General features: G+C 42.9%; 1 protein-coding gene across 22 annotated transcripts in view; it reads left to right on the forward strand.

Annotated features, from left to right (window-relative positions):
- EZH2 (enhancer of zeste 2 polycomb repressive complex 2 subunit) overlaps positions 1-27,982 on the forward strand; it is a 219,086-nt gene that overhangs the window by 152,514 nt on the left and 38,590 nt on the right. For all 22 annotated transcript variants that reach the window (XM_078377422.1, XM_078377420.1, XM_078377416.1 and 19 more), the window contains 4 exons: positions 9,768-9,859; positions 13,399-13,639; positions 18,081-18,250; positions 19,151-19,245. In XM_078377422.1, coding sequence (XP_078233548.1) covers positions 9,768-9,859; positions 13,399-13,639; positions 18,081-18,250; positions 19,151-19,245 — 598 coding nt within the window. The remainder of the gene's footprint in view (positions 1-9,767; positions 9,860-13,398; positions 13,640-18,080; positions 18,251-19,150; positions 19,246-27,982) is intronic.

A 27,982-nucleotide genomic window follows, 5' to 3' on the forward strand; every position in this document is an offset into this window, starting at 1 on the left:
AAGACTTTGATTTTGAGATCTGTGGAGTGAAAGGGACTCCAAATGTTGTGGCAGACGCCCTGTCGAGGAGCGCCGAAGGCTGAAGATGAAGAGGATGGACTATGGTAAAATGACAAAAGTGTTAAAACATTTATTTGCACCTTGTTAAATGTTATATGCTGTGGGTTCTATGAAAAAAAGTAACTAAGTATTATAAGTGTTATGTAGTGTTATTGGGTAAGCACCTGTGTAAATGATTGAAGTGGTGAGGAATGTAATCAAACGAGTAACTGGGTTGTAAGGTTAATGTAGAGCAAGCGTATAAAGTGTTTATTACTTATGGTCAAAGGTGGTAAGTTTGATTGCAGTATTGTGTAGTGGATGGTTTACTACTGTAAAGCTCCTCATTGTTCATGAGGGTAAAGCACTATAGCTTTTACCCCATGAAACAACTTTTTAAGGGGGGAGGTGTGTAATGAACAGCCCTGCCCTCACCTGTCTCTCACAGCTGAACAGTGGAGAAGGAGCCAATGAGAGGACGGAAGGCGGAGCCAAGGGAGGAGGGGGCTGGATATAAAGGCTGGTGTATGGCGTCTGAGAGAGAGATTCTGGTAGTGAGAGACAGTGTGAAACTTTAAAAAGGAACTGGTAGTGAGTTAGAGATCTGTAAGAACGCTGAATGGAACAGAGAGTTAATTGAGTTTTAATGTTAAAGTAGAATTGATTCAAATACGAGTGAGAAGCAACATGTGATTTATTAAATATTAATCCTATATTAACTTCCCTGATCTAATAAATGAGTTAAGTTTTTAAAAGCACACATGTCTCCTTGATTAAGTGGTACTAAAGCAGTAATACCTGGTGGCAGTGAAGTAAGAAGAAGAGCAAGAACCTTGTGAAGGCCTGAGGGAATAGGGGCTTCAGAGGAAATCGCCACAGTCGCCCTGTATGATGACTTTTGCCAGGAGAGAGACAGGGGCAGTGTGACCCTGTTGATACTCCTGGACCTCTCAGTGGCTTTCGACACCATCAACTATGGTGTCCTTTTGGATATGCTGGCTGGGTTGGAAGTTGGGGACACTATTTTACGATGGTTCTGCTCCTTCCTGGCTGATCATGTCCAGAGGGTGGTGCTGGGGGACAGTTGCTCTGCTCCATGGCATTTATGTCATGGGGTTCCTCAGGGCTTGATGCTGTCCCCCATGCTGTTTAACATCTACATGAAACCACTGGGAGAGGTCATCAGGAGGTTTGGGCTGAGGAGTCAGCAATATGCTGACGACAATCAGCTCTACCTCTCGTTTTCCACCAATCCAGGTGAGGCGGTTTCTGTGCTGAACTCGTGTCTGGACCTGATAATGAACTGGATGAGGGTTAATAAATTGAAACTCAATCCAGACAAGATGGAAATGCTGTTAGTGGGTGCTTGGCCGGACAGGTTGGAGGGCCATTTCCCTGCCCTGAATGGGGTTACACTCCCCTTAAGGGACAGGGTCTGCAGCCTGGGGGTGCTCCTGGACCCCAAAAAACAAATAACACCACCACCACCCAGCCAGCTCCATCAGAACGCCAAGGGGCTGCAGGAATAAAATCAAAAACAACCCCACAACCAGCTCCATTGGAACGTGATGTGGTTGGGGAAAAAAAAAACCCACACCCACAGCCAGCTTCATCGGAACACAATGGGGCTGGCAAAAAACACACACCAAAAAACAAAACAAAAAAATCACTGCACAGAAACATACCCCCCCAAACCCACCCTGCAAAACCCTGTAAATGTACTCACCCAGAAGCAGAAAGCAGCACCAGGCAGTCCGAAGCCTCTCTGCAAACGTGCTCACACTAACTGTTGGGGCAAAAGAGCTACAAAGAAGCCCTTCCATGCTTTTTTTCTGCCTCTTTTTGTTTGCAACTTGAAACTCCGGCTGCAAGTAGATGCAAAATTTTGCGGCCGAAGCTGGTCGCAATTCAAAATGGTTGTATGTCGGGACGTTCGTAAGTCGAGGTACCACTGTAGCAGCAAGACTGGCTGTAGTGGAAGGGTGGAAAAACATGCATGGAATATCAGTCACAACATGGTACTCTGGAGTATGGCAAATATATTGCAGGAAAAATTAATTTCCAAACTGCATATTGATAAAGGGATACAACATTTGGATTCTTTCACAATTCACTGCTTATATTAAAGGAATAGATAATAAGTGACTTTCCGATGCATACAAGATTTATTGGTCTTTATAATATACTTGGAGTATGACTATAATTTCCCGTGGAAAGCCTCATAAGAAAAAGGTCTTTGCTTGCAGAAGGACAGCCTGGCCTCCTGTGGAATGGAGTTCCAGAGTTTGGGAGCAGCAACAGTGTCCTGTGTCCTCATCAGACGCACTTGTGAAGGTGATGGGACTGAGAGAAAGGGACTGATGATCTTAACACACAGGCAGGCTCATAATGGGAGACAGTCCTTGCCATAGCTTGGACCCAAGCTGTTTCGGATTTTATAGGTTAGAGCCAGCACTTTGAATTATGGCCAAAAAGGGATCTAAGCAGTCCTAGCAACTGCCAAAACTTGGGCATCCAGGCTCAAAGAAAGATGAATCCAAGAGTACCTGTGTTTTCAGAGAGAGTGTAACCCAATCCAGCAGAGGCTGCATCCATATTCTGTGAGAAATGCTCACCCCTTGTTACTTAAATGCAGTAACCAGGGGGCGTGTCCTGGGTCATCATGGCTGCGGCTTAGAAATCCCAGAGCTCTCGCTTTGAATAACAAAGAGGCTGCAAAAAAAAAAAAACAGCTCATTGATATGTAAGTGACTTTTTAACTTTGTGATACCTTTGGGGCAAGGGAGAAGAACTTAAAAGCAGTCTGTTTCGTTATAAAAAAGGACAGAGAAGCAGCTGGCTGTGGGAGGGAAGGAACAGCTATCTCAGCAGGGGATCCTGCGGATGAGATTCTCCCACCATGGCTTGCAAGAAAGCTTTTAAAAAGTGTTTTAACGAACAGGCGATGTTTCTTTTACCTTCTGAAAGCATTACTTGGAACTCTTATCTAGTTGCCGAGGAGATTATCTTGAGCGAAAGGGAGAGTGGACATAAAACGCAGCTGGAAGAAGAGGAAATACAATCCAACAGAGAGAAAGGACGATAAGGGAAATCACCAATCTCTGCTATAATTGCTATAATTGTGAAATAATTTTGGCAAAGAGTTGTTTGGCAACGTGAAGGATACTGCAAGGCTGTAAGAACTAATAAAAATAAACTTCTGCTAAGTTTCATTTTCAGAGGAGAATCGAAACCTAAGCCCCTAACTCTCAATACGATACTTAAGCACCATCTGCTGGTAATAGTGAAAATAGCAGTCAAAAGTCCAGAAAAAAGTAATGAAATCTTACTGAAAATACATGCATAAACATCGGCTGGAAAATTTAGATGGTAAAGTATCAAGGAGGAGGGATTCTTCAGTACAATCAAGAAATAAACCCTCAGATAAGCGTTTGGAGAGTTTGTTAAAGGAAGAAGCAGAATCACAGTGAATAGAGATGGCTCAAAAGGGTGAGAAATCAGAGATGAAGCTGGTCTTGGAAGAAATTTCAAAGCTGTCTGAGTCCATGCGGCAAATGAATCAAAAAGTGTATAATATAGAACAAAAAGTGGATGACATGAGCAAGCAGATTTCAGCCAATCATGAGCGAAGTAAAGCAATTAGTAAATAATTGGACTCTCATGTTAAACAAACTGAAGAACATCTTGAACAGCTGCAGAGTCAAGGCAATAGAAATTCTACCAGAATTATGGACAATGAACTCGCGACAACCGATCTACAGCATCAGATGGTTTTAACACAGGATTATAATCGCCGTAATAACATCAGAATAAAAGGTGTTCTAGGAACTAACGGAGCTGGTACTGGAGTGGTTGAAAAAGACGGTACTAAAAATAGACTGGACTGTTTACGACTTGGACAAAATACATAGAGTGGGCTCCAGACGCAGAGATCAACCTCATCATATTTTGATCAGATTTTCAAGTCTTAGAAAAAAAGAGTTAATGAAAGCTTTACGGGAGAATCCAGGGAGCTTGGTAATTGCCCAATATCCGGTCCAGATCTTTAATGATTTTTCTCATGAGACCCTTCAGTTTAGAAGAAAAATGAGGGTCATTACATTTATTCTGCAAAAAAAGGTGTGAAATATAGTTGGGGGTACCCTTTGTTTTTAAAGCTTCACCATGATGGAAAATTTGTTAAAGTTATATCTGTCCCAATGACTTTGGACTTTCTAAAGGACTGTGGAATATTAACAAAAAAGAATGGGAGGAGCAGATGAGGTTGCTGAAGAAATCAGGGTCAAGTCAGGAATCAGAGGAGGATGAAACAATGGAGCGAGACTCAATTGAGAGTGACAAGGGCGAGGGAGAACAAGAACAACAACAAGATCAAGAAGAAAAGGAATGACTGGAAGAAGAAGAACAGGAAAAGGAAAAACAAGGAGCAATTCCAAAACAACCAAGGAAGACTAGGGGACGTGGAAAGTCAAAGGAGTAAAGGTTAATATACTTAATGTAAAATGTAATTGAGGTAAATGGAGAGGGTCTGGTATGATTAAGTTTTAGTAGAAAAAGATAAGCATTAATGGGTAAACCAGAAAGAAAAGGAGGGAAGAAGGGATGAGAATGGAATGGTATTATATGAAGAAGACATAATGAGACCTAAAGGGAAATACCCAGTGAGGGTAACTTTAGGCAGTGGAGGAGATAAAAGAGAAGGGGAGGAATAATCAGGAATAAATAATAGTAAATGGGACACAAAAAGGGGAAGACCGAATATAGAGGAATAAATTGGAAATAGATGTATAGATATAGATGGGAAAAATCTGGGAAGAAACATTTAAAAAAATTATGAAAACTAGATACTGACATTCCCTTCTCATCCTTTGTTTTTTATATTTTTATATTTTGCTTTTACTGTTATTATTACTAATATTTACATTGCTTTTCCTGTGTATGTTGTAAAAATACAGTATAGATTTATATAATATTATAAGGCGAGATAGGGAGAGAGTCGTGGTGGATTGAGACAGACACGTTCCCCCCCCAGGGTCAGTAGGAAAGACCTGAAGAATTTTTGCGGAGTACGGGGGGGGGGAGAAATATTAGTAGTGGGGAAGCACGGGGTAGATAAATGTATTAGGAATTTAAAGGGTTTATTTTTATTTTTATTTTTTTGTAATTGGGGGAGCACGGTTACACCAATCAGGACTAGTAGTAAATCCAATCAGGATTAGTAGTAAAAAAAAAAACAAATCGAAATATGGCTAAACATTTAAATTTTGTAACGTGGAACGTAAAAGGCCTGGGATCTAATTCAAAGAGGGCTAAGATACAGAATGTATTGAATAAAAGCAATAATGATATTGTATTTCTGCAAGAAACTCATCAAAAAAAGGAAGGTTTCAATGAATTAAAAGGTAAATGGATTCAAATTTATGAAAAATCATTTGGAACCTCTAAATTTCGAGGCGTGGCAATATTAATTTCAAAAAAGTGTTAATTTAAGATTGAAAAAATAGAAAAAGATACTCAAGGTAGATATCTGATAATACAAGGTAAAATGAGAGGGGAAGAGATCATGCTTGTAAATGTGTATGCACCTACTGAGCGACAAGAAGAATTTTTAGAAAATATATTGAGAAAGCTGGACAAATTGAGGAAAGGGTTAGTAATATTAGCAGGAGATTTCAATATGGTAATGGATTTGACGAAAGATAAATCAAAGCTGCAGATTGGGGAATGGAAGGCTAAAATTACAGGTTTTAATAGATTAATAAGTAAAACTGATTTGAAAGATGTATGGAGAGAGCTAAAGGGGGATGAAAGAAGATTCTCTTTTCACTCACAGGTGCATAACACATATTCAAGAATAAATTACATATTTGTATCTAAAGACTTGTTGCCTAGAGTAAATGATACAGTTATTGATGTTATACAAATTTCAAATCACGCCAGAGTGAAAATGGAGCTGATGTTTAAATGTGATTATAAGGTGGTAAATAGGTGGAGAATGGATACAAGTATATTTAGGAACCCAAAACTAATTGAAAAATTTCAAAAAGATTTATATGAAACATGGGAAATAAACGAGAAAGGGGGAAGTCAACCTAAGGTAATATGGGATGCAATGACATCTGTGGCAAGAGGGTATGCATGTAAAATGTCATATATGTTAAAGAAAAATCAGGGGAAAAGAATACAGGAATTAGAAGATAATATAAAGGAATTAGAAAAGATAGTTATAAAAACTAGGGATAAAAAAGCAATAATAGAATTGCAAGCAAAGAGAAAGGAGTTGGAAGGAACCCATTTGAAAAAGGTACAAAGAAATTTAATATACTTAAAAAGAAATTATTTCAAATTTAGTAATAAGAATTCGAAATTATTAGCCAATGCGTCTTCTAAAAAAAAGAATAAAAGTAATATAGGTGTAATACAGGACATGAAGGGGAAAAGATGTAGTAAAACAAAGGAGAAGCTTGAAGCTTTTCAAATGTTTTATAAAACTCTATATAGTAGTAAAAACCCTTCCACAATAAAAATTGAAGGGTATATTAAAAATAACTTTAATAAGAAAATTTTAGACAATGATAAAAATGTGATGGAGCAGATGATTATGGATAAGGAAATAGAGGAAATTATAAATAATTTAAAAGTAGGAAAGACCCCTGGAACAGACGGATTAGGCCCAGAGTATTATAAAGTATTTAAAAAGATCCTTATGCCAAAATTAAAAGAGTTATTTAATAAGATACTAAAGGGAGAGGAAATCCCACTTTCATGGAGAGAATCACTTATTGTCTTAATACTGAAACCAGAAAAAACCCCCTGCAAATATGGATGCATATAGGCCAATATCATTGATAAATCGGGACGCTAAGATATTTACGGCAATAATGACAAAAAGATTGAATAGCTTTATGTGGAAATATATTGAAAAAGACCAAAATGGTCTTTTTCATACTAGGCAGGCAAATGTCAGATTTAATGAGGAGGGTACTTAATTTAATGAACCTAGCAAAGGAAAGTAACCTTAAGGCGGGAGTAATATCGTTAGATATATTTAAAGCTTTTGATTCAGTGGAATGGGAGGTGTTGAAGATATTAATTAAGTATTTAGGGTTTGGACCTAATTTCAATCAGATAATCCACCAACTTTATTCTCAGAACACAGCTAAGGTTATAGTTAATGATGGTATAACTGAAATAATACACCTAGGTCGGGGTACTAGACAAGGTTGCCCCTTATCTCCAGCATTATTTACAATGGTAATCGAAATATTGGCACAGATAATTAGAGAAGATAAACAGATCAGAGGGATAGATAATAAAGAGAATGGTAAGATAAATTTATTTGCCAACGATACATTATTAATAGTTAATAATCCAGTTGAAACAATTGAAAGGTTGAAAATACATTTGAAGGAATTTGAGAGTTTAACGGGGTTAAGGGTAAATTGGGGGAAGTCCGAATGTTTATTGTTAAACCATTCAGAAGAAGAGAAAAGAAAAGTGAAAATAATATTTGAAGGCAAAATAGGAAAGGTTATGAAATATTTGGGGATTAATATAAATTGGAATCTACAAGAAATAATTAAAATAAACTTGGATAGATTGAAAACAGAGATAATTGGAAGGATAAAGGAATATCAGAATTTAAAGATTCCATGTTTGGTAGTGTCGCATTATGTAAAATGAAAATAATCCCTAAATTAAATTTTATATTTTGGATGCTCCCTATAAAGATTACAGAAAAACAATTAAAAGAATGGCAGACAATGATAAATTGTTACTGTAATGGAAATAAACGAGTGAGGATTAATAAAAAATTACGGTATGTCGCACAAAAAAAGGGGGGTCTTGGATTACCTAATATAAAATTATATAGCGAATCAGCTTAGACATATCCCAGATATAATCAAGGATAATAAAAACTTAATTTGGATGGATATTGAGATGGAGGGAATACAAGAAACTGTGGAAGGTATTTTGTTTAAAAAATTGCAGAAGAGATTAAAAAGATCAAAAATCCTTTTTAAAAAAATATGTTGGAAAATTGGAAAGAATTCAGAGAGGTATTGAGTCCACCGATATCTCCTTTATCTCAGGTAGTTGAATTAAGGAACTTTCCAGAAAATGTAAAAAATTTAAAGAATGTATTAAAAAGTAAACAGATAAGCATATTAAAAGATTGGACAGAGAAGATAAGAGGAAAAGGGGATATAAAAAAGGTATTAGGAGAAGAAGGGTATTCATGGCTAAATTTAATTCAATTAGAAAATGGACAAGAGAATGGTATACTAAAGAAGGGAAAGGTAGAGAAATGACAAAATTTGAAGAGATTATAGAAAAAAGATTGAAATCAGAGGAAAAGACAGAAAGAAAAGGAACTGTAAGCCAAATATATAAATTATTAATTCAAGTAGAACAGGGTATTTTAGGGTTAAAAATGCAATGGCAAAATGATTTGGATGAAGAAGTAATAGGAGAAGAATGGGATAAAATATGGGATCAGAGAATTATGAAGAACATGTCAGTAAGGATAAAAGAAAACTGTTATAAAGTAATATGGAGGTGGTATTTAACGCCGGTCAAAATGAATATGATGGACAAAACTGTGTCAACATTATGTTGGAGTTGCAAAAAAGAGAAGGGGATATATTTACATATGTGGTGGCTATGTGAAAAAAGAAAGAATGGAAATTAATATTTAAAGAAATATCTGAAATAATTGGATTGAATATCCCAATGTCTCCAATAATAGCTTTATTGAATATGATTAAAGATCAACTGGCGAAAGAAAATAAGGATTTAATAGTAATAATGATTACGGCAGCAAGGATAATTATGGCAAGGAATTGGAGAAATGAAAATCAATTTAACCTGGAGGAATGGTATAGAGAATTATGGGACATGGCTATTAATGATAAACTGACATGTGATATGAAAATAAGTAGAGGCCAAATGAAAAATAATGATTTTAAGAAAATATGGAATGTATTTTTAGAACATGTATTTCGGAGAGGGAGGGGGTTTACACCGAGGGAAGAAACAATGAAATTTTGGAGTGAAAATGGATGGAATGAAGTGTAATGCTAGTCCTGAAGGTGATGGGTGCACATGGGTAATTGTACTGTTTTGTTTTGTATTTTATAATTTTTTTTCTGTAGTAGTAGGTGTATTTTGTATTCTTTTAATAATAATAAAAAAATTAAAAAATGCAGTAACCAGACAACCACGAATGCAAGCAGCCCTCCTTTATTAAAAAGCACTTTTGCAAAAGCAGGTGTCCTAACTGGTTAGGCACACACATCAATACAGGTAGCATGATATTTATGTCCTATTCCTGGCCGCATGGTCCAGTTGCACCATGACATCTTATGAATGGATGTAGAACCCTCCCATAGCAAACCTCTTGTTTTGCGGGTGGGAATTTCCCAAAGTTGACTTCTTCTTGTCTCCTCTCCAAACGCAATACATGATATAAATGATGATGACATCATCAGTCCTCAACTTTAATATTATATTTATAATGTCTTATGTTTTATGTTTGTTGTTAATAAAAAATTGGAATGAAAATCCATCACAGACCTCTGTGGTTGACAAAAGAGGTACTTTCTCTCTCTCTTCATGCTGCTTGAAAAGAAAATCTTGATTGGTGTTTGGTAAAATTTTAGAAAATTGATCTTTGTAAATATTTTATACAACCATGTTTATTACACTTATTTTGAAATTTTCTGTAGCATTCCACGCAACTCCTAATACTTACAAACGGAAGAACACAGAAACGGCAATAGATAATAAACCTTGTGGACCACATTGTTATCAGCATCTGGTAAGACAATTCCCCTCCCTTTTGTAATTTTTTCCACTCTTTGGATAGAAAGAAAGTTACATTTGCTGATAAAATTGTGATTTTGTTTAGCAGTTCCAGGAAGAAATAACTGAATCAAATAAGACTTGTGATTTGCTAGATGTTAAAATGGCTTATGTAAGATACTGGAAACCTCACAAACTGATGGTTGAACAAATGTGTTTCTCTCCAACACAAGGAGGGCTTATGCTGTCTTTTTATGTGGAGTGTGAGACATGTTAAATCAATCACTGTGATAAAGAAATTCTGTAGTGCCTTTCCTGAACATTCCGTGTTAGCTGTGAACAGCAGTCTTGGATTATTTCTGTTGTTTATTTAGCTCTATTGGCTGATTTTGTCGGCTGCAGATGGACCTGAACAAACTGGCACTTTTTCCTCTTCGTCATATACCATTACTGCTGCTTCTACCAAGCTAATATAAATTCTGCAACAAAAACTCAAATTCTGCTTTGGCATAGTACACTTTGACTTCAGAAAAGCTTTTAACAAAGTGCCCCTTTATATTTTGATTGGTAAGTTAACTAGGTGTGGGCTGGATATAACTGTCAGATGGATACACAGTTGGCTACAGAATTGTACTCAGAGAATGATGATTAATGGCTCCTTCTCAAACTGGGAGGAGGTAAGAAGTGGGTACCCCAGAGCTCAGTCCTGGGCCCTGTGCTCTTCAACATTTTTATTAATGACCTAGATCAGGGGATACAGGGAATGCTAATCAAATTTGTGGATGTCAAAAAATTGAGTGGAATAGGTAACACCCTGGAAGACAGAAACAAAATTCAAAATAATCTTGATAGGCTGGAGCACTGGGCTGAAAACAAGAGAATGAAATTCAAGTGCAAAGTACTACACAATGGAAAAAGAAACCAAACACACAAGATGGGGGATACCTGTCTCAGCATTATTACGAGCAAGAAGGATCTTGGAGTCATTGGCTCATATTCACAAGTGTGATGTGGCTACAAATAAGTCAAATGCTATTTTAGGCTGCATTAAGAGAAGTATTATGCTGTGAGGCATTCGTTCCAATCGGCCCTGGTTAGGCCTCATCTAGAGTATTTTATCCAGTTCTGGATGCCTCACTTCAAGAAGGATGCCAACAAATTAGAACAAGTTCAGAGGAGGGCAGCAAGGATGATCTGGGGTTGGAAACCAAGCCTTATGAGGAAAGAAAGCATCCCAGAGTGCAGGACACGCAACATTGGGCTCAAGTTACAGGAAGCCAGATTTTGATTGAATATCAGGGAAGAAGTTCTAACTGTTAGAGCAGAATGCCAGTGGGATCAGTTATCTTGAGAGGTAGTGAGTGCTCCAACACTGGAGGCATTCAGGGGAAATTTAGATAACCATCTGGCAGATATCCTTTGATTTATATTCCTGTACTTTGCTGGGGATTGGACTTGATGGCTTTATAGGCCCCTTCCAACTTCATGATTGTATGGTTGGTGAGGCAGATTTAAATGTCTGAACTCCCAGAATGATGAATTATGGCATTTGTAGTCCACAAAATTCCAAAAAAACATGCCTAGTGTGTTCCAGCAAAGAAATAGCAGCTGCTAATTAGATAATTTTCTTGCCCGCCTGTAAGAGAAATCTGATGCAAGTAAGACCTGCACCTCTTGTTTTGGCTACTAGGCATCTTATGTAATTACATCAGGTGATATAACCGGAGTTTCATTCAGAGTTTCACTTTGGTTATTCCTTCCTTCTTTATGAAAGACATCATTTTAACCATTTCCTCACTAAGACCAAATGGTAGCCATAGAGTTAAAAAAAACTGGTGGTGAAATTTCGTGGAACATAGAAAACCATACCATGCTACATTGAGAGATCTACTTTTGCCATTTCGTATATCAGGCACAGAAAGGTTTATGTGAATGAGGCTGAAATTATTCTTTGTAAGTAGTACTGTTACTCTGCTGTGGCCTAACTAAATTAATATGACTTAACCAGACTGCTCTTGAATTGCCTTGTCTATCCATCTAAGAATTTGCAAGTATGAAATGAGTAAATCTTTCAAAATGCTGATTGTGTCTGCTTACATAAAAAGCCTTCATACTAAAAATAGTTTTATGAAGGTTGGGGCTCAGACTATGAGCAGACAGACAGTGAGGTTTTTTATTACCATGTAATTTAAATGAAGTAAATACTTCACATTAAGGGACGTGGTGGCACTGTGGGCTAAACCGCAGAAGCCTGTGCTGCAGGGTTAGAAGACCAGCAGTCATAAGATCGAATCCACGCGACGGAGTGAGCTCCCGTCGCTTGTCCCAGCTCTCGCCAACCTAGCGGTTCGAAAGCATGCAAATGCAAGTAGATTAATAGGGACCACCTCGGTGGGAAGGTAACAGCGTTCTGTGTCTAAGTCGCACTGGCCATGTGACCACGGAAGATTGTCTTCGGACAAAACGCTGGCTCTATGGCTTGGAAACGGGGATGAGCACCGCCCCCTAGAGTCGAACATGACTGGACAAAAATTTATTTTATTTATTTATTTATTTATTGTATTTATACCCCGCCTATCTAGTCATTTCGCCCACTCTAGGCGGCTAGATTGTCAAGGGGAACCTTACCTTTACCTTTACCTTTACCTTTAAGTACTTCACAAACGTTTCTCAAAGGAGAGAGTAGGTTGTGAACATGAAAAGCTTGTTAACATTTTGCTAAGCAATTGCTTCCTTAAATTATTTTAAATGATACTTCTAATCTAAGCCTAATCTAGAAGAGAAGAGAAGGCGGACTGGCACTAAGCCCCCAAGGAAGATTTGCACGTGAATTCCTTGAAAAGCAGTTCTCTGTGCCATTAGAGCGTTCTCATCTGAAACTCTTAAGGTCTTGTTGTATGCTCTTGTTCAGATGGGTGGATAGGAGAGAAGAAGTTATAAATTTTCTGATATACAAGTCCCTAGGGCAGCAATAGCAAACCTATGGCAGGCATGCCACAGCTGGAATGCAGAACCCTCTCTGTGGGCACACAAGCCATAAGTCACCATCGAGAAATACTTACCCATCCTCTGATCCCAGATTTCAGGAAGAACTCTTAGGAAAGGAGGGAGATTCAAGACAGCAACGGCCACCGTCGCCACAAACACATTCTCTCTCTCTCTCTCTCTCTCTCTCTCTCTCTCTCTCTCTCTCTCACACACACACACACACACACACACACACACACACACACACACACACACACACACACACACACACACACACACACATATGCGTGGATGCCAGGCATGGAAACACCCAGCTCCTGCCTTCTCCTTTAAGGATTGCAGCCAGAAGCGGAACAGGGAGTGTCCAGGGCAGGTGCTGGAGGTTGTGTGGCTGGAGGAGTGGGACTCTTCGGGACGGACGTGATTGGTTTTGTGTTGCAGTTTGGGCACTTAGGCTCAAAAAGGTTTGCCACCCCTGCCCTAGGGCATGCCTAACACAGCTCTCTACTTTTGGCCAATATTTTTACAGCTCCTTTCCTTGCTATCTTTGTTTCTCTTCATATTTAGGAAGGAGCTAAAGAGTTTGCAGCTGCTTTAACTGCTGAGCGAATAAAAACACCACCAAAGCGCCCAGGGGGGCGCCGAAGGGGAAGGCTCCCAAATAACACCAGTAGGCCTAGCACTCCAACTATAAATGTACTGGAGTCTAAGGATACAGATAGTGATAGAGAAGCTGGAACTGAAACTGGAGGTGAAAATAATGACAAAGAGGAAGAGGAAAAGAAAGATGAGACTTCAAGTTCCTCTGGTGAGACAAATGTGGAATGTTGCAAATTTTAACTAAAATGGTTTAAGCTGGGACTATATACAGTATATTTGAACTCGTTTTGTTCAATCATACAATCAATGTGTAATGGCAGGCCTTTTTTAAAAATAAGACTCATCACTGTTTAATAGAATGCAACTTGCACAATTCTAATTCCTTAATTTTTCCTATAGATTTTGTAGATAATGAGCGTCAAAGGTCTTGAGGGTATGACTACACAGCAGGGAAAATATGGTTGGATCCATTGTGATCTGCATTTTTTCAAGTTGGGTTTCCACAGGGGAAATCACCGTAGCCACCAGACATCAGAAAATTTGCAGTTATTAGCAGGAACAGAGGCAGAGATCTGTATTATTTCCACATCTTCAGAAAAAATATTTACTTTTCTTGAAGTGACCTAATGATATGGTGTTACAACACTGCCTTGAGAGTGTTCGGGCGTGGGGACACTCTGATTGCAGACAACAGGTGCCCAGTTGAACATCCCTGCAAGCACCCATTTGCCAGTAGATCATACTGGGCAGAGAGCAGACAAAAACAATGCCAGCCTGTTTGGAGCATATTTAAGCCATCTCTGATGACTGACCAAAAATAATGATTCACTGTAAAAAGAAATACTTCCTCAGTGGGTTTTCCCACATTGAGCTTTTTGTCAGGTGGGCAATCCGCTTTAATTTGAATTCATCTGTGCTTAATCTTTTGCAAATTGTGGGGTAAATGACCAGTATAGTTGTATCCTGAACTGGTACCAGGGAGATCTCTAGTTTTAATGAAGTTTATTTTTGAGATTTTAGTATCTCACAAAAAATTTCTGAGCTAGATTTAAATATGCATTGTCTCTTGTTCTAAGAATGTTTCTGCCTTCAGTATACAGTGGTGCCTCGTTTAACGAGTGCCCCGGTTAACGATGAATTCGCATAGCGATGGCAAAAAAGCAATCTCTTTTGCCATCGCTTTGCGATGTTGCCTATGGGGAAAAATCGCTTTGCGATGTTTTCCCCATGGGCCCCATTTTCCCCCAGCTGAGTGGCGGGAGCCTCCAAAGGACAGCTCCCGCTGCTCAGCTGGGGGAAAATGCTGGTGGTAGCCTCGGAAGGACCCTTCCGAAGGGTCGTTCCAAGGCCACCGCCGGGATTCCCCTTCGGAGGGGGCATTTTCCCCTAGCTGAGCGGGAGCCCCGCTGCTCAGCTGGGGGAAAATGCCGGCGGTAGCCTCGGAAGGACCCTTCCGAAGGGTCCTTCCGAGGCCACCGCCGGGATTCCCCTTCAGATGCCTAAAAGGCATCCGGACCCCCGCCGCCACTGCCGCTTGTATCCTCCCCGCGGCCGGCTACCCCCGCCATGGTCGGACTCTCAGGAGTCCGACCATGGATGGGGTAGCCGGCCGCAACGCAGATCCAAGCCGCGGCGGCAGGGGTCCGGATGCCTATCAGGCATCCGGGGCTAGGATCTGCCCCCCGGCCGGTTCCCCTTCCATGGTCGGACTCTCAGGAGTCCGGCCATGAATGGGGTAACCGGCCGGGAGGCGGCTCCAAGCCCCACCGCCACCGCCGCTGCTTGGAACCGCCCCCCGGCCGGTTCCCCTTGCATGGTCGGATCCGACCGTGCAAGGGGAACCGGCCGGGGGCCGGATCCAAGCGGCGGCGGCGGCGGTAGGAGCTTGGATTCTCCCCCCGGCCGGTTACCCCATCCATGGCTGGACTCCAGAGAGTCCGACCATGGAAGGGAAAGCCGGCCGGGGGGAGAATCCAAGCAGCGGCGGCGGAGGTAGGAACTTGGATCCGGCTGGGGGCCGGATCTAAGCTCCTACCGCCGCCGCTGCTTGGATACGGCCCCCGGCCGGTTCACCTTGCATGGTCTGATCCGACCGTGCAAGGGGAACCGGCCGGGGGCCGGATCCAAGCAGCGGCGGCGGCGGTAGCAGCATGGATCCGGCCCCCGGCCGGTTCCCCTTGCATGGTCAGATCAGACCAAGCAAGGGGAACTGGCCGGGGGCCGGATCAAAGCCCCCACCGCCACCGCCGCTTGGATTCGCCCCCCGGCCAGTTCCCCTTGCATGGTCAGATCAGACCAAGCAAGGGGAACCGGCCGGGGGCCGGATCCAAGCGGCGGCGGCGGCGGTAGGAGCTTAGATCCGGCCCCCAGCCGGTTCCCCTTGCATGGTCGGATCAGACCATGCAAGGGGAACCGGCCGGGGGCTGGATCCAAGCGGCGGCGGGGGCAGGGGGGTTCCGAATGGCTTCCAGTGCTTCGCCTGGAAGCCATTCGGACACACCCTACCCTGTCCCCGTTGCCGCTGAGAGCCTTCCGAGCTCTCAAAGGGCTTTCTCCAATGTGTGGTGGGGAAGCCCTTTGAGAGCTCGGAAGGCAAATGTCGGCGGTCGGCGGTGGCTTTGGGATCCATCCAAAGCCACCGCCGACTGCCGATATTTTCCCCCAGCTGAGCGGCGGGGCTTTGAAGCTCCCGCCACTCAGCTGGGGGAAAATGCCTGCGGTGGCCTCGGAAGGACCCTTCCAAAGGGTCCTTCCGAGGCCACCGCTGGGATTCCCCTTCCCCGCGGCCGGCTTCCCCGGCCATGGTCGGACTCTCAGGAGTCCGACCATGCATGGGGTAGCCTGCCGCGGGTCGGATCCAAGCCCCGGGGAGAGGGTGGGGGGATCCGGATGGATCTCACCACCCTCCCCCCGCGGCCTGAGGAGGGTGGGAGGCATGGCCGGACTCCTCGGCAGGCACCGCGGCTCCGATCCGATCTGAGCCGCGGTGCCTGCCAAGGAGTCCGGCCATGCCTCCCACCCCCACCCCCACCTCCTGCGGCTTGAGAAGGGTGGGAGGCATGGCCGGACTCCTCGGCAGGCACCGCGGCTCCGATCCGATCTGAGCCGCGGTGCCTGCCAAGGAGTCCGGCTATGCCTCCAACACCCCCACCTCCTGCGGCTTGAGAAGGGTGGGAGGCATGGCCGGACTCCTCGGCAAGCACCGCGGCTCCGATCTGATCGGAGCCGCGGTGCCTGCCAAGGAGTCCGGCTATGCCTCCCACCCCCACCCCCACCTCCTGCGGCTTGAGAAGGGTGGGAGGCATGGCCGGACTCCTCGGCAGGCACCGCGGCTCCGATCCGATCCGAGCCGCGGTGCCTGCCAAGGAGTCCGGCCATGCCTCCCACCCCCACCCCCACCTCCTGCGGCTTGAGAAGGGTGGGAGGCATGGCCGGACTCCTCGGCAGGCACCGCGGCTCGGATCGGATCCGAGCCGCGGTGCCTGCCAAGGAGTCCGGCTATGCCTCCCACCCACCACCCACCTCCTGCGGCTTGAGAAGGGTGGGAGGCATGGCCGACTGTGCTTGCAGCAGCGGAAGAGGTGCCCGGTGGAGGAGAAGGCAGGAGCTGATCTGTCATTTCTCCTCCACCGGGCACCTCTTCCGCTGCTGCAAGCAACTTCGGGGCAGTCCTTCGGGGGAAGCCGGGCTGTGGAGAAGAAAGGCAGAAGCCCATCCGATCTCCCCCCCCCTCCGCGCCGGGCAGCTTCTCCCGCTGCTCCCGATGGTTGGGAGGGGAGATCGGATGGGCTTCTCCCTTTCTTCTCCACAGCCCGGCTCCTCCCAAAGGGCTGCCCTGAAGTTGCTTGCAGCAGCGGAGGAGGTGCCCGGTGGAGGAGAAATGACAGATTGGCTCCTGCCTTCTCCTCCACCGGGCACCTCTTCCGCTGCTGCAAGCACAGTCAGGGCAGCCCTTTGGGAGAAGCCAGGTGGTGGGGGAGAAGGCAGGAGCCGATGCCGTCTTCCCCCCCTCCCCCGAGGCTTCTCCCAAAGGGCTGCGCCCGATAGTGGGGGAGAAAACCGGATAATCCGTTCCTATTGGAACGGATTATCCGGTTTTCAATGCATCTCTATGGGAAAACACGTTTCACTTAACGATGTTTTCCCATAGCGATGTTTTTTTTGGAACCAATTAACCTCGCTATGCGAGGCACCACTGTACAAGAGCTCTTCCAATGATGCTGAGGTTCAGAAGCAGAGCATTGTGTTAGAAGAGATAAAAAGTAGCAGTTGGTGCTATGCAGATTGCTTGCAATAGATGCTGGCAAAACCTGTTTCAGTCATTCCACAACTTCATGCTGGGGCACATGTTCTTAAGTCCTCCTGTTGTTTATTCTTAACTGCTGTATAAGGAATTGGTAGGGAATATTTTGCATGTAAGCCAACAATTTAAATTTAACAATATTGTAGCTCTCATCTGCCAGATGTTTGGGAAATCCTGAGCTAGACTTCTTAAAAGCTTATGCAAGTTCAAGTCAAATTGAAGGATGTTGTCCTGCATATTTGCATATCCCACTGCAAAATATTGTATATATAGTCTCTTTTTTGTACAGCGATGTTATTTAAGAGGTCTTGAAATACTGTTTCAGTGTTTGTCCTTGATATTGCAGAAGCAAATTCTAGGTGTCAGACACCAATCAAGATGAAGCCAAATATTGAGCCTCCTGAAAATGTTGAGTGGAGTGGTGCAGAAGCTTCAATGTTCAGAGTTCTCATTGGTACCTACTATGATAATTTCTGTGCAATTGCAAGATTAATTGGGACCAAAACTTGTAGACAGGTAAGAGTGAAGAAATGACTAAAGACTGTTTTCAAAAGCAGTAGCAGTATTATATGCCGTTAAGGTATAGCATACTTTGAAGTGGTTTACAATTCCTTTCTTTAGGGGCTACTGTGGGTACTGTGCAACTTGCCCAAGGCCACACAGGCAGTAGTAGTGTAGAAGTGTAAATATCACTTTTCTAGAAACTTTTGTGTTTATTAACTATTATCTAGAACAGACTTAGTGAAATAAAAGGAACATAAGTTATTAGTTTTCCAAAGAACCCCTTTCATTCAAATAGACCTACTGTAAGTAGAACTAATGTTGGGTTTAGCCTGCAGATATAACTTGTATTAGTAGGAGAAATGTTGTCACATATATTTAATTTATTTAAAATATTTTTACCTCACCTTTCTCCTTAAAAAAGGGACCCAAGGCGGCTTACATCATTAAAAGACAGTATGTAAGGCTAATAACAGTAAGTATACAAATACTGAAAAGATCAGACAAATACCACACTAAAAATAGTAAACAAAACCAATCCCAGTATACATTCAAAGCAGTAAAGTACAACAATCAATTTAAAAAATCCCACTCAGGCAGCCAGTCACTCAGGGAAAGCTTGCCTACAGAGAAAGGTCTTTTCCTGCTTGTGGAAGGTCAGCAGAGATAAGACCAGCTTGGCCTCCTGTGGGAGGGACTTCCAGATTCTGGAAGCAGCAACAGAGAAGACTCCCCACCCCCCGGTCCCCATCAGATGTACCTATGAAGGTGACAGACAAAGAGAAAGGCCTCTCCTGATGAGCTTAACACCCAAGCAGGCTCATAAAGAGAGGTGTGGGTCTTACCCCTGTCCATGGGAAATGGCTGGCTTTTGTCAGTGATTTCTTAATTACAGGACTGTTAATCTTTTTACAGGTGTATGAGTTCAGAGTAAAGGAATCTAGTATTATTGCTCCTGCACCAGCTGAAGATGTTGATACTCCTCCAAGAAAGAAGAAGAGGAAACATAGGTAAATCAATTGAATATCACTCATCTGGCAAGCCAAGAATTAAAGCTATTTAAGAGGAAAGAATACATAAAGACCATAATATAAAGAATAATAGTCAAAGATATGTTACTTTTATTATTGTTTTAATTGCTTTTTCTCAGATTTAAACATAACATTTCCTGTTCGTAAATAGGTATTAGGGATGGAACTTCTGGATTTTTTAGTTTCCAGCTTCCAGAATTCTCCAGGAACTCCCTAGACCAGAGGTCGTCAACCTTTTTCCTACCGCGGACCGGCTGAGCCTCTGAGGTGGGGCGCTCCCTTGTGCTCGCTCTCAGACACATGTGCAAAGCGGTGGGGGAATGTGCGAGCAAGAGGCGCGTGTGCACTCTCCCACTGCTTCGCACATGCACAGGAGTGCGTACCCACGACGGCAGCATGGCTGAGCATGGCTGGGGTGCTCCCTCCAGCTGCTCGCCTCCCAACGGGCTCCAATGAGGCCAGGGATGGGGCTCCTTGCTGCCCTCCGAGGCGGGAAATTCAAATGGCGAGCAGCAGCTGGTCACAGTTCGGGAACTGGTGGCACCAGTGGCAGCATCGGCCTGCTGAGGGTGGTGAGGAGCGCTGGTCCCAGCCTCGTTGGAGCCCGTCGGGAAGCGAGCAGCCCGAGGGAGCAGCCTGGCCATGCTCGGACTCCCAGGCTGCCACCATGGGCACATGCTCCTGTGCATGCGTGAAGCGGTGGGGGAGCGCGTGTGCGCCTCTCGCTTGCACATTCCCCCACCACTTTGCACATGTGTCTGAGAGCACCCGGTCATGCCCAACCTCCCGGCTTTGGGCCACTCCTGTTGCCGCCGCCGGGCCACAAAGACAGACCTCCCCTCCCACGGACTCCCCTCCCCACAGCTGCTTTGCGCTCACGGGCTCATGCCTGAAGGGGTGAGGGAGCGCTCATGCTGGTGCACGTGCGTGGGCAAAGCAGCTGTGGCGAGAGGAGTCCGTGGGGCGGGGGCTGGAGGTCTGTCTTTGCGGCCTGGTTGGGCTCAAGCCACGGACTGGCAATGGGCCACGGACCGGGGGTTGACGACCTCTGCCCTAGCCATAATTCTATGAGAATTGTATGCCCGGAAACACACAAGACCTACATACAGATTTGTATTATTTACCTTCACCAATACCTTCTTTGGCACTTTCTGTTTTCAAAAACAAGCTGCCTGGTGCTTCCCAGAAGGCATAGGATGGCAAGACTATATTTCCTAGAAAGCTCTGCACTTCCCAGGAAGAACTGGGACAGCTTTCTTGATTTTCAAAGTAGAAGCTTCTAATGAAGAGGCCAGCTTCACCCCATCGATATTTTTCTGTTCTCCAACTGATGGTCAAAATCCTGGAACTCCAAGAGACCTCTAAGCATGCTTCATTGTACCTCATTGTACATTATATGTGTGTGGATTTTGATGTGGGAGTCTTTACTTTTTGTTCCAATTTACAAACTTGCATACTTATACTTATCTAGAGTATGTATTGATGTTATTTTCTATTTTGCTACCTTGTTGTTTTATGTTACTTGTTGTAAACTGCCCAGATGTGGCAGTATATAAATGAATGAATGAATGAATGAATGAATGAATGAATGAATGAATGAATGAATAAATAAATAAATAAGAGGATGTTTTAAAACTAGTGGCCAGTATCCTGTAGCTCTATGATTGGCCTGCAATCAGCTGCATGAGCCACAGAATCGAAGAAGGAACTCTTTAAAGACCAGTAGTCTCTTCCACTGGATGATGTTATGGCAGCAGCAGATTGCTGATAATTTAAGAGCTCCTGATTCGATCTCTCTGTTTGCCTGGCTTGCACACAGTGAAACTGATTGCAGGTGAGTTGCGGGGGAGGGGGTAGTGGCAGATCAGAAAAAGAGGCAGAAATTCTTTAATTACCTTCAGATGATGTCATCAAGCTTACATGAATGTCATCTATGCAGATTTTGGGCCAGTATCTTACTATTTATGTGATTCCCCCCCTTCCAAACTGACTTTGCTATTCCATTTTTGATTTTTTATTCTTTTCAGTGGGGGTAGAATTATAGGGAATGGAATTTAGGCTTAAGGGGGTAGGTATGGATAGGGAAAGGGTAAAACTCTCAAGAGTGAGGTAGTACGTTTACATCAACTTGTACAATTGTACTAAAAAAAGATAAAAAGAAAAACAGCAAATTTTCCAGTATTAGTATAGTTACTAATCTATATTCCCTGATTAGACTTTCACATTCTTCTTTAATCTATGCTTTCCAGACTATCTTTCAAGTCTAATTATGAAATTATTCCCTATATATCCACCAAACAAAATAAAAATCTCCTCATGTTTTACCGTTCCCACAATATTTAATATGCTGTCCTCTGAAGATGCCGGCCACAGAGACTGGCGAAATGTTAGGAAGAACAACCTTCAGAACACGGCCAGAGCCCGAAAAACCCACAACAACCATTTAAAAACATCTTTATATCTTTTTTTAAACTTCATTGGCTTTGTGTAAATCATATATTGTCTATAAAACATTTTATCTGCATTTTCTTAAATAGTTATTGATTTTTAATATTATTCTACCATTTTGTACCATTTTATACCCATTATATCTTCAAGCATTTTATTCATTTAGTCCATTTTTATTGTTGATGGTTTTTTTCCTCCTCCTGGATCCTCTTGTTTCTATAGTGCACTTTCCTTTAGGACTTCTTGCTTACTCTTCTGCTCTAGTCAAGCTTCTTTTGAAAGAAAGGGTCCACTTCATTTCTCCTCTCCTCATTTCTCATCTGGTTTCTTTTCCTTTTTTCTGCCCAGCCACCTCTCCTTTGTTTTCATAAAAGCTTTTGTTTTCGGTTTTAATATAATAACTCTGCTTCTGGAATTCAAAGAGGACACCTTCAGGCACCAACCACTTATACATAATTGAGTTAGTTCTTGTGGTGATCTCCTCCGAAGCCCCTATTCCCCAGGCCTTCACAAGGTTCTCGCCTTCTTCCTTCTTCGCTGCCACCAGGTATTGCTGTCTCAATACCAATCATTCAAGGAGACGTGTGTAATTTTAAAACTTAACTTATTTATTTGATCAGGGAGGTTAACAACTGATTAATATTTGATAAGTAAATCACAGGTTGATAATCACTTGAATCTGAATCAGTACTACCATTCAGCGTCCTCACAGATCTCTCACTCACTCTTAAGTTTCACACAGTCTCTCAATACCAGAATCTCTCTCACTCACAGAAACTCTCTCTCTCACTCACTGAACTCTTCTCATACTCCATACATCAGCCTTTATATCCAAACCCTCCCCCCTTGGCACCGCCTTCCGTCCATTCATTGGCTCCTTCTCCACTGCTCAGCTGTGACGGACAGGTGAGGGCAGGGCTGTTCGCTACAGTTCTCAAGAGGGATATCAACTTATATTATCTCCTTTTCTGTCCTATTTGCCACAGAATATGTTTCAAAATCTTAATTTGTTTATCTTTTCTATTTGGTTCCTTGCCTTGTATAGTTCTTAAAATTTATCTCAAAAGATCTTTCTCACAAATTTAACATGAATTTCTCTGGGGAGATTTTTATTCCTGGTATATGCTGTAGTAATTCTTCGTGCTGTATCTATATTTTGTTGCACATCCTCTGGTCGCATCTCCATGAGTGATGCTAAATAAGTAGTAATCACTTGGACTGTGTCTTCTTTTTGTTCTGGTAGATTCTGGAATTCCAAGTATGGCATTGGCTCTTTCCATTTGTAGATTTAACAGAGTAATTTCATCTTGCTTGCTTTCCTGTTTCAGGTCTCCCATCTCTGTATTCATGTTCTCCAGTCTTCTGTTCTTTTTGATTTCGGAGCTATTCTGGATATTTGATTTTTATTTTCTGTAATTTGATTTTTAATATCAGTCATTTGCATCTATAACTTTTTCATTTGTACATGTAACTGAGACATCCCTCGTAGTTGCTGTAGCCCTGTTGCTAACATCTCTTGAATGCACAGTTGCCAGTCTTTAAATGACTGCCCCAATATCCCACTGAGATTCTGTTCCTGTCCCGTGAACCTCTTTGAGTTTTCTCTTTTCCACCTTTTGTCGCCATATTGATTGGTTTCTCCTTCTTAAATTAAGTAAATAAGGAATGCCATTTAAGTCTTCTGTCAGCACCTGTTTTCTTTTTCTTTAAGGAGTACTGTTTAAGTCTTCTATCAGCAGATGTCACCTTACTTTTCTTTCTCAGTCTTATATACATGTCAGAACCAAGAGGGGGTGGAACTTCCCTCTGGGTAGAAAGTTCTCAGAGGGTAGGAAGAGGGCGGAGGAGCAACATTGCCTAGATACAGCTCCCGCTTCTGCTAAGATAAATGAAGCCCTAAACAAGACAAAAAATGACTCCGTACACACCAAAGGGGGAAAGAGTTTGAAGAAAAGTTGACACACTATCAGTCCCGGTGAGGAGAAGCAGGAAAAGGAGAGAAAGAAGAAACAGCTTAGAATCGAAAGCTTCTTTCCTTCCAAGGGGGCTACAGGCAGTATACAGCAGTATTAAAAGCAGGTTCTCCTTCATGGCCTCTGTGAATGCACACAACTGGGTTTCTTCTGGGCCTGTGCAGGATGTTTCAGAAGTTTCTAGAGCTTCTAAAAAAGATTTGACAATAAGATATTCCTCTTGGGGTGCAAGCTCCGCCCCTCTGATCTTCCCCTCAGTTCCTTTTTTGCCACCCCGAGGTCAGGACGTTAGGAATATTAGAATGATAGAGAAAGGAAAGTAGAGCTTATTTTTTTGCTAAATTTATCATTTCCTATCATTATCACCCTATTAAGATCAATATTAGTTGCTTCCCGTCGTGATGGATCATTTCCCCTTTACAACTGTTTTTTCGCTTTCCCATTTCCCCCTCCCCCCAAGAACTTTTCCCCTTTCCCCCTATTTTATGGCCCCTCCAGGATTCAAGAGGTGCACTGTTTGTTTAAATAAAATACCTCTTAGGGACGGCCACGATAAATTCTTATTCTGCCTCGGGGAATTCCATCAGACGTAATCGTGTCCCAATTGTAAGAAGCTAACTAAACCCGCGATAAAGCTAAGACTCCAATGCCTTAGATCATACCTGTATGAAAAAACCCTTAACCCAACCATGGAAGTGGGAGCCTCACCATCAGCAGATCAACCAAATCGGTCTGAAACAACTAAAGCCATGTCTAGCCCAGCTACTCACTCCTTAGCGAGCGCGATGTTGGTACCGAGTAGATCAAAGGATTCACAGAAGTCTTCCAAATCCAACTCGACCTGTACAACTAGAGCCCAATCCTGTGCGGTCGACTGCAAAGAAGAAAAAGGATAAGGATAAGGCTACAAAACAAAAGAAAATGCCTAAGACAACTACCATAGCACCTCCACCGGCACCGCTGCCTTCACCAGTACTGGAGGAGTCATCTCGAGAAGTGCTTATCTTCTCAGATAGAGATGACTACACCTTGGCATCGGCACAAGCGACGCATGCAATTCTCAGCTTGTCGCCCAGCTCAGGCTGATTTACCATCCATAGGCCATAGCCCCTTATAGCCCTCAATCATCAGGGCAGGCAATTACTCATCATGACTTGGAATCGAGGTCTCCCGACCACTCGCCCAGAAAGCGTGAAGAGAAAAGGAGACATACCTCTCCAGTCCAACAGTTACACCGACATGGAGAGCACTGCTGCCATACCGAGCACCATCCTTATTATAGGCACCACTGTTATGAACCATATTACCCGTACAGATACCAGGAATATGGATATTATGAGGACCACAAGAGATCCAGATATCCACCACCTCCATCACACTCACCTTCTAGATCTCCTTCTCCAGACCCCTACAGGCGACACCACAATTTCCCACAACATCCAGACAAGCCATCACGCAAAAGACCTGCAGCCCCAGAAACCACTGCACCGACAAAGAAATACAAGCAGACGAGAAGGCAACCCACCCGTCGATATGACCACTGTATACTCGGAACCTTCCAGGCATGATACCAAACCAGGCTTGATGCCTACAACACCAGATGATGACACCATACCAAGAATCCATGGGGTTAGACCAGACCGCTCTCCATCTATACTTTCAACATAGTCAGATGAAGATGCATCATCATTGGAGGACTCAACAATACAGCATCCCACTCCAATTTTGGATACACTTAACAATCATCCTCCATCACCCTCCAAAGATTACACATCGTACGTGCAACTTATACTCCGTATGGTGAAGGTAGTTCAACTCAATATCCAACAACCTTCCCAACAGGAAAAGGATTTAGTATTTCATGACCTGGAACAAGATAAGACTCCTCCACCCAGTTTAAGTCTTATACTAGCTATGCTTCAACTTGTCAAAGAATCGTGGGACAAGCCACCTTCATCTCTCCAAACTCCACGTAGGGTGGAACACCATTATAAAACGCATGGCAGAGATGCCACCTTGCTGAAACACCTGGCGCCTAACTCTATTGTGGTTGAATCCACACAATACAAGACGCGTAACAAATCGTCTATGACACCAACTAACAGAGAATGATGCAAACTCAATACCCTCATGAGAAAACTATGTTCCCTCACCTCCCTGCTCATATGCATATCCAGTTATCAGGCAGCCCTGGGTGCGTACCAAAGACACCTACCAGCACTACAGGCAGCACCTGAACTGATCAAGCCAGACCTGCTAAATACATACACGGAGGCAACAACTCTCGCCAAACAGCAGAGAGTGGCCGCCAGACACAGGGCAGATATGGCATCTAAGGCAATGGCTACATCCATAGCCATTAGAAGACATGTCTGGCTTCAATCACCCAATATCCTTGATGATACTAAAGCCAGAATCGAGGACCTCCTGTTTGATACTGTGGGCTTATTCAATTCCAAGACTGATGAGATGATGGAAAACTTAGAAAAACGGCTAAATCTTACATACCACAAGAGACTTACCGGTATCAAAAACCTACATACCAAAAACCGTATCAGCAACAACAATCATACCAATACCAGCAGTCCTTTTGACCATATTGACTGCAGCACCAGGAAAGATCCCATCAGTAGACCTCTAGATCGACTCCACAATTCAGACCTCACCAACCACAGAATACAAGACAACCCTTTCGTAAACAGCAAAGAAAGGGTAAGCAATACTCGTAATCCTTTTCAGTTACCTTTCCAAACAACACTTCATGACTTCCTGCCAGAATGGCAATGGATAACATCTGATAAGTGGGTCTATAGTCCAAAGTGGTTATCTTATTGAATTTTTCAAAATTCCACCACAAATGCTATCAAAAATACTACTTTTTGTTAGCCCTACAAGAGGAAATATAATCTCTCCTCTAAAAACAGGCCATAATTAGAGTCCCACCTTCTCCAATGAAAGATGGTTTCTATTCTCATTAGGATGGAGGATGGAGGACTTTGCCCCATCCTAGATCTCAGGAAGCTTAACAAATTTATAGAACCCTGAAAATTCTGCATGCTAACTCTCAATACCATTATCCCCCTTCTCTCACAAGGAAACTGGTTCGTGGTCATGGATCTGAAGGATGTGTACTTTCATATATCGATTCATCCTCTTCACCAAAAATTTCTGAGATTCTGGTTCAAAGACACGACATATGTATTTTGTGCCCTGCCATTCGGACTGTCAACAGCCCCAAGGGCATTCACAATATGCATGGCCCCAATAGCAGCCCACCTACAACTTCGAGGGATAACCATCTTTCCCTATATTGACGATTGGTTTATAGTGGCTCATTTGTACCACGATGCTGTCAGGGCTACAAAAAATCACCTTAGGCACTTTGCAAAGCTAGGTCTGAAAGTAAACTACGACAAATCTCAACTAGAATCATCACAAAGAATCAGCTACATAGGAGCAGATCCAGATTCCATAAAAACAAGGGCATTCTTACCTCTTCAAAGAATTATAAAAGTCCAACACAGTATTTGCCCATTCCATTTGCATATGACAGTATCAGCACGCAAAGCACAACATCTACCAGACCTTATGGCATCTACAACCACAGTCATCACACATGCAAGACTAAAAATGAGATCGCTACAAGCATGGTTTTTATTCCTATTTGACCCCTTGATAGACCACCAGTCAAAATGTTTCACAGTAACCCCAGAATTAGCAGACCAACTTGCCTGGTGGACATCCATTCGGAATCTGACCATCGTCAGACCTTTCAAACCAGTAAGATTATCGATACAGGTTACTACAGATGCCAGCCTTTCGGGATGGGGGTGCACTGTCAGGAACTCCAGATACATGGTCTATGGACAAAAAGAGAAAAACTGTTACACATAAATCAATTAGAAATACTAGCCATAATAAAAGCTTTTTGAGCCTTCTTACCTCACATCAAAGGACAAACAGTACAACTAGTCATGGACAACACCATGGCTATAAACAAACAGGGAGGCACTCACTTATTCTCCCTCCTCTACCTTACAGTGGATCTATGGGAATGGTGTTGCCTTCATCATGTTTTTCCACATTCACATCTCAAAGGAGGACAATTATCTGGTGGATCATCTGAGTCGACTACCCACTCATACACATGAATTGACACTGGACAATCATACTTTTCAAATGATTTGTTGTTGATGGGGATACCCATCAATAGACCTCTTTGCAACAAGGGTTAACACCAAATGCCCCAAGTATTGTTTGAGAGCAGGCAATAACCCTGATTCTTTGGAAGATGC

Source organism: Pogona vitticeps, chromosome 6 (assembly GCF_051106095.1).
Source record: "Pogona vitticeps strain Pit_001003342236 chromosome 6, PviZW2.1, whole genome shotgun sequence".
NCBI classification, from domain to species: domain Eukaryota; kingdom Metazoa; phylum Chordata; class Lepidosauria; order Squamata; family Agamidae; genus Pogona; species Pogona vitticeps.